Below are 14,105 nucleotides of genomic sequence, written 5' to 3' on the forward strand. Positions count from 1 at the left end.
CCTTATTTTTTTATTTTTTAGCCTACAGCACCTGATCTTCCTAGGTGGTCTCCCATCCAAGTACTAACCAGGCCCCGACCCCGTTTAGCTTCTGAGATCAGACGGGATCGGGCTTATTCAGGGTAGCATGGCCGTGGACAAGAAGGATTTTAACAGCAAGTCAGTGCACAGTCCAAGGACCACAGCTCAGTCAACGCTGAACTTCACAGGCTGTGAAATCACCACTGAAAAGGGATTATGATTGGAATCTCCAAGTCCTGGTCACAAAAAAATCTCTCCCTCCACCCCTCACCATGAAGCACTGGCCCTGGAGAACCAGATGGGGTGTGGTGGGGGAGGGGGAAGAGAATGAGAAAGATGACTCCTTTATCTCTTCCTACTGTTTTGAAATCAATGATAGAAGCTAGATACAAGAACAGTAAAATACTTCCTGCATTCAGTTTCTGAGCCCTCAGAACTTTCGGCAATTTTTTTTTCTGTAAAAGAGCTAGATAATAAATATTTGGACTTTGCAGGCCATGTGGTCTCTCACAAGTACTCGACTCTGCCATTGTAGCATGAAGGCAGGCAGAGATGACGTGTAACAAACAGGTGTGGTTGTGTCCCAACAAATCTTTATTTATGGACTCTGAAATGTGGACTTCACATAATTTTCACGTGACATCAACATTTTTCTTTTGAGTTTCCCCCAACTATTTAAACTGTAAAAACCATTTTTCGTCTATGGCCCAGCTCTGGTCTGCATGTTGGGGTTTGCCAATTCTGCTCCAGATATGATGATGGGTATTTATTAGTCTTCGAACTCTGGTCTGGCTGCTGGGCTTGGTTTTAAAGAACCACAAAGGAGAACAGTTTAACGGGCACAAACCAAGGTTGAAGCTGTTTCAAATAAGGGTAAATTATACTCTCCACAGAATGAGGTAAAAGAATCTATGTTGTTTCTTCTTTAAAATCTAGGGACTTTAGTTATCTCTGTAGGATCAACTTTACGGAACTATATACATCACCATCCCCCTTTCTAGACACGGCCCTGAGATAGCTGGAAATAAGAACGCTCAAGGTCTAATCTTGGCAAATTTGGGAGCTGGGATGGCTAACTGGCAATTAAAAAGAGAGCAGTACTGGAGATGACCCGAGTGAGGCCTTCTGCATCGCTGCTCAGAGAAAGGCCTGTCTTAAGACACACAAAACTTCAAGCTTCACACCAGCTATTTCCAGTCTGTTCCCTGACTCAGGACGCACGGAGCGGAGCCCTTCACTACAGGGGTGTCAATGAAGAGAACCCTACTGAGGTACGAGAGTCAGGGGTACAGGTGGTCCCCTGCCTTTGGGGGACTAATTTTTGAGCATACTACGTCAACATTATGCCCCAGAATAAGCAGGACAGCAAGTCTTGGACTATCTGGGGCACCTTTCGGTGCTCTCCAATGCAAACACACAGGAGCCTGGCAGAGGGACCGCTGAGACCCACCCGTCGAGGGACAGCTGGGTGAAGCTGCCTCAGAAGAAGCGAGCGCAGGTACGGGGCCCGCTGCTGGCCTGACATCACCATCCCTCTTACAACCAAGCTTCGTTCATGGATGAGGTGCCAGGGCCTCGGCGCTAGGACAGATGAGGCAGTGTGGGAGCGCCTGTCAACCCAGGGAATGACGGATAAAAAGAACAAATGGCAAGTCCATTTTAAGCCACACAAAGGATAAGTGCACACGAACAGGTGGCAGGCACGTCAGGGAAAACTACGGAAGGAGCGAGCAAAAGAAACCCTCCAGTTAATCAAGATAAACTTAAGGGTGACTTGGGATTTTGGAGACTGTGCAAAGTGGAGGAGGGGGATTAGGGACAGGGTAACAACAGCAGGCTTCCCAAGCACACGGCCAAGCCTGAGAGAAGCGATCAGAAAGTAACATGAGTGTCGCTTCCATGACGCCTGGGAGCTCCCAGGTACATGGAGCACCTCCCTCCTCGTCAGCCCCTCTGATGCAGCTGCGTCGTCTTATTACCCATCACCTGCATGTTCAAAGCAGAGTTCTCTGGATGAGTCACCCCCAGGACGGTGTGGGGGACTCCAATGGTCAGGCTGCAGGGGTCTAGGTCAGCAGTTCTGGAGAAGAGGAATGTGGGCCTGATTTCCCGTGATGGAAAGCTTTAAGAAGGGATGCAGGAGTCAGAGCCTGGAACAGAGGAAGTGAGCTTCCACGGAGGCAGGGGCTCCGAGAGGGTGGGGTGAGGCAGGCTGCGGGCATCCTGGGGATGGCGAAGGGGCGAAGAGAGCCAGGAGGAGGGGCGACTGCAGAGCCCTGGGAAAGGAGCCGGGCTTGGCACCTGACGGGGCGTGTGGAGTACAGTGGGATGGAGTGGAGAGAACAGAAAGGACTTCTGCTTTGGCAACATGAAATGCGGGACTGGCCGCCGTTGTAGCAGGACACGGAGATGGGGTGATGGGAAGGTAGAGACTTCTCTGCGTTTCAAATGGGCAGTGGTTCCAACCATATTCTTCTAAGCATCAGGGCCAGACCCCTGCAAACTTGTTAAAGGGGCACCTTTGTCTTTCAGGAGACCCCTTGGTTGCCCTCCTCCTACCGTGCGTCACCTCCTCGGCCATTACTAAAGTGCGATACTTAGGCCCCCACTCTACGTCTCTGCTCACGGTTCTCCAACGGCTCTCCAGGGAGATGGGAGAGAAGAGATACTTTTGTTGTTGTTGGAGGCTACTTTTAAGCCCAGACCTACAGAATTCTAACCTGGACACGGAAGAACACTGTTAATGGACTCGTGACAAATGGAAACCACGCACTAGAACAGGGAATACAGCTCGTGTCCGCCACTGGGCACAGGCCACCTCCTTTTACCCGTGCGATCCGGACAAGAGGACTTGAGCAAGCCAGGAAGAGCATTTTGTCCGCCCTTCTCAGGGCTCTCTCCAGAAAGCTGACGGTGGCGTCGAGAAGCATGCCTCTGGCCTCTGCGAACAAGCCAGAAGGGCACTGGGTAAGGGAGAAACGAACGAAGAGGAGGAGCACGCCAGGCGTGTGCTCACCTAACTGGTCCGATACGCACCTGCGCAGTGCCAACCACTTCTGGTTTCAGCCGGACGACAGAGTTTTATACTTTCATGTCTCGAGCAAGGTGGGGACTGACCAGTCAGTAGCCACCCAACGTCCTCGTAAGGAAGGATGCAGATGCAGTCCACCAGACACTAAACACATGGCCTCACTCCCACGTCACCCAGTGCGGATGGGTGTCCTTGCGCAAGTCATTTAGGGCGCCCTGAGACTGTACAGAGTGAAACTAAGTATCCGCCCATGTTCGCCACGCGGCTTTCTACATGATCGCAGGAGCTGTTTATCTGCTGCAGTGCCGTACTATGTCCTCGCGCCTCTAATTCACTTCTGAGAGGAGCAGCAAATATTTTCAGCTTAGAAAAAGTTAAGAGACTTCTTTATGGTCACAGAAATTGTAGGAGGATCGGACCCAAGTCTTCTGACTCTAAATCCAATTCTCTTTCTACCGCATGATGCTGCGCTCAAGGGAAACAGTTCATGTGAAAAGGTTTAATGTAACAGCCAGCATTAAAAAAAATCTTAAGGTGCATATTCTAATTCCAGGCATCGTTTTCTTCACTATATCACAGTAAAGAGACTGCTCTGCTTCCTGCAATAAATAATTGTTTAATCCAACAAACACTCACTTTAGCACCTTGCAGGGGGCTGGACAGTGGCCCCCGGAGATACATTCACGTTCTAATGCCTGGAACCACCTTTGGAAAAAGGGTCTTTGCATATGTGCTTACGTAAGGATCTTGAGATGAGATCATCCTGAATTATCTCGGTGGGTCCTAAATCTAATGACAAATGTCCTTTAAGAGACACGTGGAAGAGACGACACGTGGAGGAGAGGAGAGAGGTGAAGATGGAGCAAAGGGGGATGTGGCCACAAGCCAAGGAACGCTGCCATACACCATAAACTGAAAGAGGCAAGGGACAGACTCTTCTCTAGAGCCCCCGGAAGAAGCACGGCCTTGCCAGAGATAGGACGTCTACCTCCTACAACTGTGAAAGAATTGTTATTTTAAGTCATCGAGTTTGTGAAAGGGGAGGACAAAGACTGAGGAACTTGCCCAATGTCACGAAGTGTGTAAGGAGGGAAACCCAGATCTGATCTGGGTGCCCTGGCTCCAGAGAAGGTCCTAGTAACTACAGTGCACCTGTGGGTGAAGGTCGGGGCAGGGGGCCGGGAGTGGTGGTGATGGTGGTGGTCCATCCGTCTTCCAGTAGATTATAGAATGCAGAGTGTGCATCCCAGCAGAGAAACAATCTGGCAAAGAAGAGAATCGGTGACAGATGACACAGACCATGAGGTGACTCCCATCCTACACGGGCTGGGACCACCCTGCAGGCTCTTGTTGTCAGGCCCAGCAGCAGTGCTGTTCTCAAAGCCACCTCCTAAGTGGCGGGGGCCCATTTACCTATTTCCCTAGATCTTTATAGCAATAAGCTAGGATAGGGCAGCTTTAGGGTTTTCCAAGGCTATAAGGCCAACAGTTGAAAAAACACCTTTCTCTTGCTATAAATGACAAAGCTTTCTGAAAAACAAAGTTCTTCTGTCTTCTGTCACAAATAGGGCAACAAAGCCACTGGTATATGGATGCTCAAGGTAGAGGAGAGGACAATGGTTCCTTGGGAGAGGTGGCAGCAAAAAAGACTAGAGAAAAAATAGTTTACCTCTGCTTAAGGGACCTTTCACAGACAGACATTTCTCAGCAAAGCAAGGAGCACTAAGAGTGAGCGATGTTCCTGTGCCATCCAGAGGTTACTGCTGTCACATGCTATGTAACTCACAGTGCTGGTGTGCCCAGGGCAGTGGATTTACATAAATGACAGGGAGGAGACAAGATCCCTGATGTGGGCTGCCGTTTGCTAGGCAGTGGGCAGTGACACGTCTTACTGAACCCTCCAGGTCATTAGGAAGACTGCAGGATGGAAAGGGCCCAGCTTCAAGGTAAGGAAACAAAGTCTCAGAGAGGCTGTAATTTGGCCCAATGTCATAAGAACAAACACTGAGCTGAGATTCAAACTCAGGTCTGTCTGGCCCTGAGGCCCATTCTCTGAGAAGCTGACTTCTAAAGATCAATTTGAAATGGAGTAGAATTTAGGAGGACTGGGAGAAAACACCTTAATTTCTTGTAAAGCAACCCCTATTCTTTTGAAATCTAAACATCATTGTGGTTTTTCTCATGCCTGATATAGGTCTCATCACTTTTACACAGATGACCACGTCAGAAGGCATTTCTATTAATTCTTACTAAACATGAACAAGTCTGGCCCACACGAACCTGAAATGTACAAGAGCAGGCCTTACGAAACAAAATAAAAAGTGTGTGTGCATGTATATTATTTTCCATTAAAAAAATTCCGGTATTTCCCTCTCTGGCAGAGAGGGAGGTAAGACAGAGAGCTGTGGCTTCAAAACAGCAGCATCAAAGCACAAACTGGTGGGAGTCTGACCTACATACGAGCTTAAAAAAAAAAAAACCAAAAAACAAACCAGCAGGCATCGGAAGCCTAAAAAACGGAAAGATTTGCTAAAATTAGGTTTAGCCTAGTGGAAAAATCCCTCACACCCTCTCAGGTTTATTAGCTCTTTTACTAAAGTGTTCCGTCCACCACGCCTAACGGAATATTATTTAAGGGTTTAATTTCTGTTCTTTAGGATGGGAGAGCCAGGTGGGAAAAGAACGTGAGACCAGGAAGGGGAACCTCTGCATTTCCGATCTTGAGCACATTTCATTGCTCTGCTTCTAACTGTCCACAGCACGTGCTCTGGCTGAGTCCCCGGAGAACGGAAATAACACAATCGGGGCCTGCGAGGGAAAGCCGGGGCTCCCGAGCCTGCTCCTCCCGCAGCGGCTTCCGGGGGCGCCTGCCACAGTCGCTCTTTGTTGAGGACTGAGCCGGCACTGTTCTCTTTGTGAGGGTAACCTGCTACTCCGGAAAGTGGCTAGCAACCTTGCTGTCACGTGATGCGAGCAGGACCAGAGGCACCACAGATAAGAAGAACTTGGCTGACGTGATGAGCTATTCCTTCTCCGTTTCAGTGGGGCTGTGAGTCCAGTGTGGGCTGGGGAGTGCCGTCTGGTTGTAATTCTTTCCCGCCTGAGTACTATTCCCAAGGGTAGGGTTGTGTAAGTGGGTCTACTTTGGGGGCTTAGAAGCTAAGTGCCTATTGCCTTGGTTAAATTTCCTTGAACAACCAATATTTTACTAACGGATGCAAAATATCCTAGTTTTATAATTAAACCAGCATCTCTACCATGTCTGAGTTTTCATCAAATCAGATCAATTCCTACTTTGAATTTTTTGGCACTTCTAAAAATGCTATACTCTAATAAGGTATTTACACGAGGCTGTCCTTTCCCCTCTGCTTTTCACACACAGAGACACACAAGGCTTCCCCGGAGTCGGGGGCTCACGTGAGATCCGCGAGGCACACGCGAGCACTCCAGAGCCTCGGGGAGGGAACTTCCACAGCACGCCCGCACCATATCTTTGTCATTTCCTTCTGCCTCAACCCACAGATAGGTAATCTTCCTTTAAATATGTGCCAAGGCCACTGGAAGACCGGCCGCCTGACTTTAAAGGAGACCCCAGCAGTCCGGGGCACCCTCCTTTCTCAAGTAAGCAGGATGATCAAGAGCACCTCAGGGAGCAGCAGATACTGCCCAGGCCACCCCGCTTCTTGGTCCCCACGTGCTGTCATACACCGCGGCCCGGGGGGTGGTCAAGTGGCACTGTGCCTGTACTCAAGGACTAGTTGCTGTTCTGACTGTCCACCCTGCACCACCTGGAATGGCAGCCCCACAGGGAGGACTAGTAAGGCTTTAATTTAGGAATCGCTCCATGAAATCACACAGTTTTGCAATTTAAATGAAAAGATGAAATGCAGTGCAGTGTATTTCATAAAGATCAGCAAAATCTAAGGGTGGTATAAAGATGGCTGCGGCCTCCTCAAGTTTCCATTTGCCAAATGTACACCAGAAATATTATACTACAGGTACTTCTTTGCCTTTTGGTTTGGTAGGAACAAGTAAACTTGGGATACTTCAGCAGGGAGAAGACAAAACCTACAAAGAGCTGGAGTTCCCAGGTGAGTTAGCAATAGGACCAAATAATAAAAGAGCCAAGGAAGAGAGAGACCGGCATACGGATAGTACTCTCTATACAAAATTGTAAGCATCTGAATGAATTAATGGAGGGGGAGGAGGTGGGGGAGAGGGGACTGCAGCGGCAGAAACTAAATGGAATACACACAGGTGTCAGTTTATACCGGCCATCTTGGTGCTGGGCCCATGGGTGTGACAGCCTGGCTGATTCACAACACTGAACTGCTGGTTTAATGGGCTCTACCGCAAACTGACGGCCAGTTTTGTGGAGAAAAGATTATCCATCTACATAATCATATAAACTCTAAGAAATCAGAGAGCTGGACAAATTAAACACTCAGTGATGAATCTGTCTTGATCTTTTTCCCTCCCACCTCTCCAACCGTTACCGGCTTCCTAAGGCTGATTTTCCCCCTTCTTTCACACACCATGAAGTCTGGACAAACACCGAAAGCTAGCCACGGGACCTGGATGATGATTCTCAGCTCTTGCATAAACGTTGTGGCCCGCCACCTCTTCCAGAACTTAGGAAACACTAGTTGGAAGGACCACACTCACACTTCCTCACCTGCCCTGATCGGAAAGGCCACGTTAGCTGATCTCTAGAACATGGTGCGGTGGACTCACCTGTTACAACCAGCCTTTTCTGAAATGATAATATTAAGGCAACTTTTAACTAATTAAGGGTTTAATTTATTCTTATTAATTTTACTCTGTAATATATCTGATTCAATTTTACTTTCAAACCCAAAGCAGCCCCACAAAAGGGGCAATTAAGAAAAATGACTACTTGAGTTGCTGGAGCTTTCGCACACTGCTAGAGCGTAAACTGGCATGACCACTGAGGAAGAACCGTGGCAGCATCTACACGGTGAACACGTACATGTATACCCTGTGACCCATTCTAGGTGTGCACCAAATTCCACTCCTGGGGGGGCACACAAACAAATGTGCACCTCTGCCCACCAAAGACCCGTGCATGCTCACAGCAGCACTTACTCTGTGATAACTGAAACTGTCCACAGGAGCACGGACTCAGAGACCGTGGCGGAGCCCCATGGTGGAACACAGAGCGAACAGAAGGAACCACCACTCACAACGATGTGGCTGCATCGCACGTACACAGTGTGGAGTGAAAGACGTCAGACATACATAAAGTCCACTGGTGAGTCCACCCAGGTAACATTCAAGCCAGCCTGCTCGTCCGTGGGGTAGAAATCAGGACAGTGTTACCCTCAGGGCGGGCAGGGGGCGGGCGGAGACTGGGAACGTGATGGCGCTCGTGGGCCCTGGCTACGCGCATATTCTCTCTGTTAAGTTTAAAACTTACCAAGACACATCAGTTATGATTTTGTATAGTTTTCCATATGTACGTTATATTTCAATAAAAAATTTTCAGAAAATATCTTGTCGCAGATTTTTAAAATATATTCCCATACAGAGTGATTGTTTTCTTTACAAATTCACTCACACCTATTTCTTTGAGAAAGAAAATAGCAAAATGAGCTATTTCTAGTCTAAAGGCTATTTTTAGAACTCTTGTTTTTTGGCCTTGCCTTAGAGAACAGTCATATCTGCGTCTGTCATGGGGGGCAGTGCTGGGATACTGCTTTGGGATAAGATGGAGCCCCATACAAACCCCGGCCCCACTATGCAGCCCTCAAGGCCGTGGCCAGGTGTCCGTTCTTCAAGTGCAGTGAAGACGCTGAGAACGAAGTGGAACACGTGGGTAAAGGGCCTGATGTGCAAACATCTATTCTCACCAGGATGCAGTTTAGGTGAAAAGACAGAGCATGTCTCTCCCATCTTTTAGAAACTAAATGCAAGTGCTGGAGCTACTTAGAAGTTCTCCGGGAAGTTACTGCAGATGATGATGCTTCAACATCACCAAAAACCAAATATCAAGTCGCTACAGTGAACTTCCTCCTTAATATTTATTTATCCCAACAGTTTTAGGAACTAAATTTAAAAAATACCTACTGTTTTTAAAAAGTCACTTTGTGATCTTCACTCTGGTAGGTATTCGTGTTTTTCTAAAGCTTAACTTGGGAGAAAATGAGCTCTCATACAGAGAATTTAAGGTCCGCACAAGCCGACAGAGAGGATGGAGGAACAGTATCCCGTGCTGTGAGCTGGCGGACTTCTTAAGAGCCACAACCACCACCTAGATCAAGTGGCAAGCCTGATGACAGCAGTAAATCCCGCAATTGCAATGTGTTTTGTGTGTATGTGTGCATGTGAAAACGCATGCTCCTCAAAGTCAACCCAGCCGTACTTTTGAGTAAAGCTAATAAAAACTAGTATCTGAAACAGGTTCTGAGGTTTGTGAATTAAAGACTCACGTTGATAATACAAGTTGTCAGATCGTAGGATTTTCAGGTGTGACTCCAACATGCCTGGTTATTTCCACAAGGAGACTTACAAACTCTGTCTCTTGAGAAGATCAGGCCAATGACATTAGTCATGCTGAGACCTTCTCATGCTTCCAAGGGTCTCTCTCTATTTATCTCAGCTCGCCTCCACGTGCCTTGGCCAAAAAGTCTGTATCCCACACCAGGAAGCACAACTCCTGGCTTTTCTGGGCACTTGGCACATTATTAGAGAGTAATTATGAAAAGCTTACAGGATGACTTACTAGAGCACCACAATACACAGCACACACCCATACACACTGTCCTCTAAGATGGGAAGGGATATGGGGGGTGGAGAGAGAAAGCGGAAATTAAAGGTACATTTTAGTTTTAATGATGCCGAGCAGTTAAGATTGAAAAAATCCTGAGTTCAACTTTCAAGGTGGCTAAAATGTGGATAGCTGCCAACTTGAAAGGGCTCCCACGAGCTAAAGAGGACAACTTGAGCATCAAAAAGAATGACTGAAACACATAAACTATACAAAAAGTCACAATTTGAAAGCATACAGATACAACAGGAAAAAAAAACCCTTACTAGTCACCTTTGGAGAAGGAGGGGGCACGGTAGGTAGTAACTCTTTATTCAAATAACTCATAAATAAAGAGAAAGGATGATGCAGCATTTATCCGGCCTTTCCTATAAGGACTGATGTCCAGGATAACTAAACGACTTACGCAGGAAGGTTTTTTAAAATAACAGAATCACTGCTATAAAAATGCAAGAGAAATGTTAAGTAAATAAGCACAGAAGGAATAATAAATTTAGAAATCTCGCCATTTTGCAATGCCTGATGAAACAACTGATCTAGAAAGCTTTCTCAATGGCAGGTAAAACCTTAGGTGACACATCTGATGGGGAACTCTGTAAGGGATGGTCAGACTAGCAAGACCAGAAGCACTGTCCAATCTCAATCACAAGAGGCAACCGACATTATAGGAAAATGCCTATCTCCCAGAAGTGAACCTGAACCTGAGAAAATATCCAGAGCAGCCCTCTGGCTTACAAGGGATGTGTGGGAGGGAGAAGAGGGGGCTGGCGCGCACTCTGACACTGTGCACCTTGAGTGTACAACTGGACAGCCACAGGGGAAAAAGCTCGGTTTCTTCAATGTGAATGGTGTTTAAAAAAGAAGAAAAGGGGTGGGGGGAGGGAATTGTCAACAGTAAAACAGATCTAAGAGAACTCTCAGCCGTAGGCCTTTTTGAATACTAATTCAAACAAATGACACATTCAAAGACATTTAACCAACAATATTAGGAACTAAGGTTACTTCTGTTGGGTGTAATCATAGTAGGTTATACTAAACAGGAAGATTTCCATTGGTTAGAGATACATTTTGAAGTCTCTCACCCCGATGGCCCAGCCTATCAGTGAGGAGGAACTGATAATTTATTGACAATTCTGAAGTTGTGCAACTGGTACTGGGGGATTATTACACTATTCTGTTTACAGTTGAATGGTTCCATAATAAAAAATTAAAAATGGCAGAAAGGTAATGTTGGAAGCTGGGTCATAAGAATTCACTGTACTATTCTTTTTCTGTGTATCTATCTTTAAAAATGTCTGTAAGTTCTTTTTAAAAAATATAGACTATCCAAGGATGAATTTTTAAGGAACTCTGGGATATGCTGCCCATTCAGAGGCCAACCCACCCACGGAAAAGCACCATGCCAAGAGGACTCTGGAAGGAGAACGTGGCAGGCATTACGTGGCGATGGCTATAAAATCGTATCTCACTTGCCTACGATTCCTGGATGACAAGACATTCTAAACAGTCCTAGTCAGAAATCGCCAATGGTGTGGTCACCCCTCGGATGCCCGGTGCCACACGGATGGCCCAGCCTCATCTGTGAGCAAGCCTCCTCTCACCTGGCTGTGGGGGGTGAGGCGGCGGCATCTGGTGGTGCATCAGAGGGTAGGGAGGGGGCTGCTGATGGGGCATCATGCTGGGGTGCCCTGCTGCTCCCAGCGGTGCCAGCCCAGGTCCTGAGTGCTGGTGTGCCTGAGGTGGGTTCTGCCCATGCTGCTGCTGTTCCATTTGCTGGCGGGCTCGCAACTCCGCGTATTTCAGCTGTTCCATGTGGAAGTTCTGGCGTTCCGTAAGCAACTGCTGCCTCTGCTGTTCTAACTGTTAAGAAAAGGGGAAGAGACATGACACCAGGGAGGGTCTCAGGAATGGACGACACACAGGAAGGACATCTACCTGCTACCTGAATTCCCTCCAGCTCACCACAGTTACATAGCCACCCTGCAACAGCTACAGTGACAGGAAAGGTATTATTTCTTGAGTAGCGTGTTTCCATTTGGACATCTGTTACTGGGGGTGGAGGTCTTCTCTTTGTTAAGCCTAAGGTCTGCCTTTCCTTGTAACCTTCACCCACTCGGGACACATGTAACCCTCTCTGTTTGACAGGACTTTGGTTATTTAAAAAGTTCCCACGACTGCCTTAATCTTCCCCAGGTGAAACGAGCCCCTCTTGTCCTGTTAACAGTCCCTCAGATGCTAGTGTTTCAAGTTCACCCCACCCTCCCAGGTGCTCGCCTCTGGATGTGTTACTTTTGAGTTACTATTTTTGAATGTAACACCAGAGTTAAATCTTCTGGATGAGGAGATGTGGCCTTAGCTGCAGAGATATACTTTTTTTTATGTGGAACTTTGGCAGTGCCACTGTTAGCTTTCAAGTATCCAAAATTATACTAGGTAACGCAGTCACAGTATATTTTAGATGTCTAATTAAAAATTTACATGAATCTTGGTTTGAAGAATATAAGCATTTCAATATTCAAGATAAACCCAAATTAAAATACAGAGAAAAAACGTCGAATGTGCCAGGAAATTCAGAAACCATATGCTTGGGTAGTTCAGAGAATGGAGCCCACCTTAAATGCTATCAAAATTAACTCAGGACTCAATAAGAAAATCAACTTGAAAAAGAAGAAAAATAAAAATCCATATTTCTGGAAGTAAATAGTACAAAAATCATAAGGAGGGTTAATAGATCTATTTCTTTTCAGTAATGTTCCATCTCGCCATTTTCGATACCAAGATATGAGGCCCTGGGAGGCAAGTGTTAGAGCTGTGCTGTCCAATGAGCAGCCACCGCCACAAAGGCTCCTGGGCACCTGAAATGTGGCTAATCTGATAGAAGATGTGGCGAAGTATAAAGTTCACACTGAATTTTGAAGACTTAGTAAGAAAAAAGTGAATTTTTCATACTGATTACATGTTGAAATATTTGTATACTGATTTTTTAATGAGGCTATCACTAGAAAATTTTAAATTACATATATGACTCACGTGATATTTCTGTTGGAAAGCACTATTCCAAGGCATTTAATAGGTTAAGAAAATGTAACATTTTAGCTTTCAGAAGCAGCCAGTTCTACAGATAAATACTACAAACTATCCTTAGCAAAAACCAGATGGAACATTCATGAGAATCAGCATAAGAATCTGGGCTGTCAGGAGAGGTGCTTGGAGTGAAGTCCCTGTGACCCAGAGAGAAGCATCACTGGTTACCAGGAGCAGCAACGAGGGAATGTCCATGGATGGATGGGACATGGCAAGACAGGCCATACTCAGCATGAGGACGCATGGGCAGGTGAGCGGGAGGGGAACTGGAGGGGAGAGATGGTAAGGCTTACGTCCTGGCTGTTGGTTAGCTGGCTTTCAGTCTCCCTAGGAAGGAGATCTGAAACAAACGATTAGGTGGGCGGCTGAGCATTACCAGGACGAGAGTGACAGGATGCCACCCGGTTCTAACAGGCCTGTGCGGCCTCTCGTTTTCCTAGGGAGGGTGACCCCAAGAGGGGAAAGCCTGGCCTGGGTTAACTTTCTGTTTGCAGGATGAGAAAGGAGTTAGTTGCAAGATGTAAATGGCAAGAGACTCCTCTGGAAGCCTAGTTCTGCAAGAAGACTAATCAGTGAGATAATGTCAGTAAGAGGCAGACTAATATGATAAAAAAGGGATTTAATGATTCTGACTCCAGGTTCTGGGTTTTGCTTCCTTCTAATTATTCTTTCTAGGAAATGTAGGACTTTGCTGAGGTCAGACTGAAGAGGCTGCCAGAAAAGAACCTCCTACCTGTGTTCTTGTTGAGCCACAAGTGGTATGGACCGCCTGGCTCAAGGCCTGTTTGCCTGCACTTACATAAGAACTACGGAATTTAGGTCAGGACCTGCTTTACAAAAAAGTTGCGCTTTTACTGGAGGGAGATTTTATGTCTCGTAAGGGAAATTTTAATCTCTGCATTTCCTAGCCCAGTGGTTTTTCACCAAACCAGCCTTTCTTAGGGAACTGACCTTACTATCAAAGTGTTAACCTTGGAGAAAACACATTGTCCCATTTTCTTTACCTACAAATGAACTAACTTTAATTATACTATTTTTTCATGAGCTTCATTTGTCATTTCAAAACATAGGAGGTAATGAAAAGAGAGTAATTAAAGAATTAAAAAGGGTAAGTGATTAAACAGACACACGCACAACCTGAAGGAGAACCCAATATAAGCTTAGGCTCCAGTGTGAAACGAA

General features: G+C 46.5%; 1 protein-coding gene and 1 pseudogene across 1 annotated transcript in view; both read right to left on the minus strand.

Annotated features, from left to right (window-relative positions):
* Positions 1–14,105, minus strand: part of SMARCC1 (SWI/SNF related, matrix associated, actin dependent regulator of chromatin subfamily c member 1) — a 130,202-nt gene that overhangs the window by 6,778 nt on the left and 109,319 nt on the right. The window contains exon 26 of the mRNA XM_011375447.1: positions 11,441–11,699. Within this exon, the coding sequence (XP_011373749.1) occupies positions 11,441–11,699 (259 nt within the window). The remainder of the gene's footprint in view (positions 1–11,440; positions 11,700–14,105) is intronic.
* LOC111729596 lies at positions 20–139 on the minus strand (annotated as a pseudogene).

The sequence above is a fragment of the Pteropus vampyrus genome, unplaced genomic scaffold (assembly GCF_000151845.1).
Source record: "Pteropus vampyrus isolate Shadow unplaced genomic scaffold, Pvam_2.0 Scaffold271, whole genome shotgun sequence".
NCBI classification, from domain to species: Eukaryota; Metazoa; Chordata; class Mammalia; order Chiroptera; family Pteropodidae; genus Pteropus; species Pteropus vampyrus.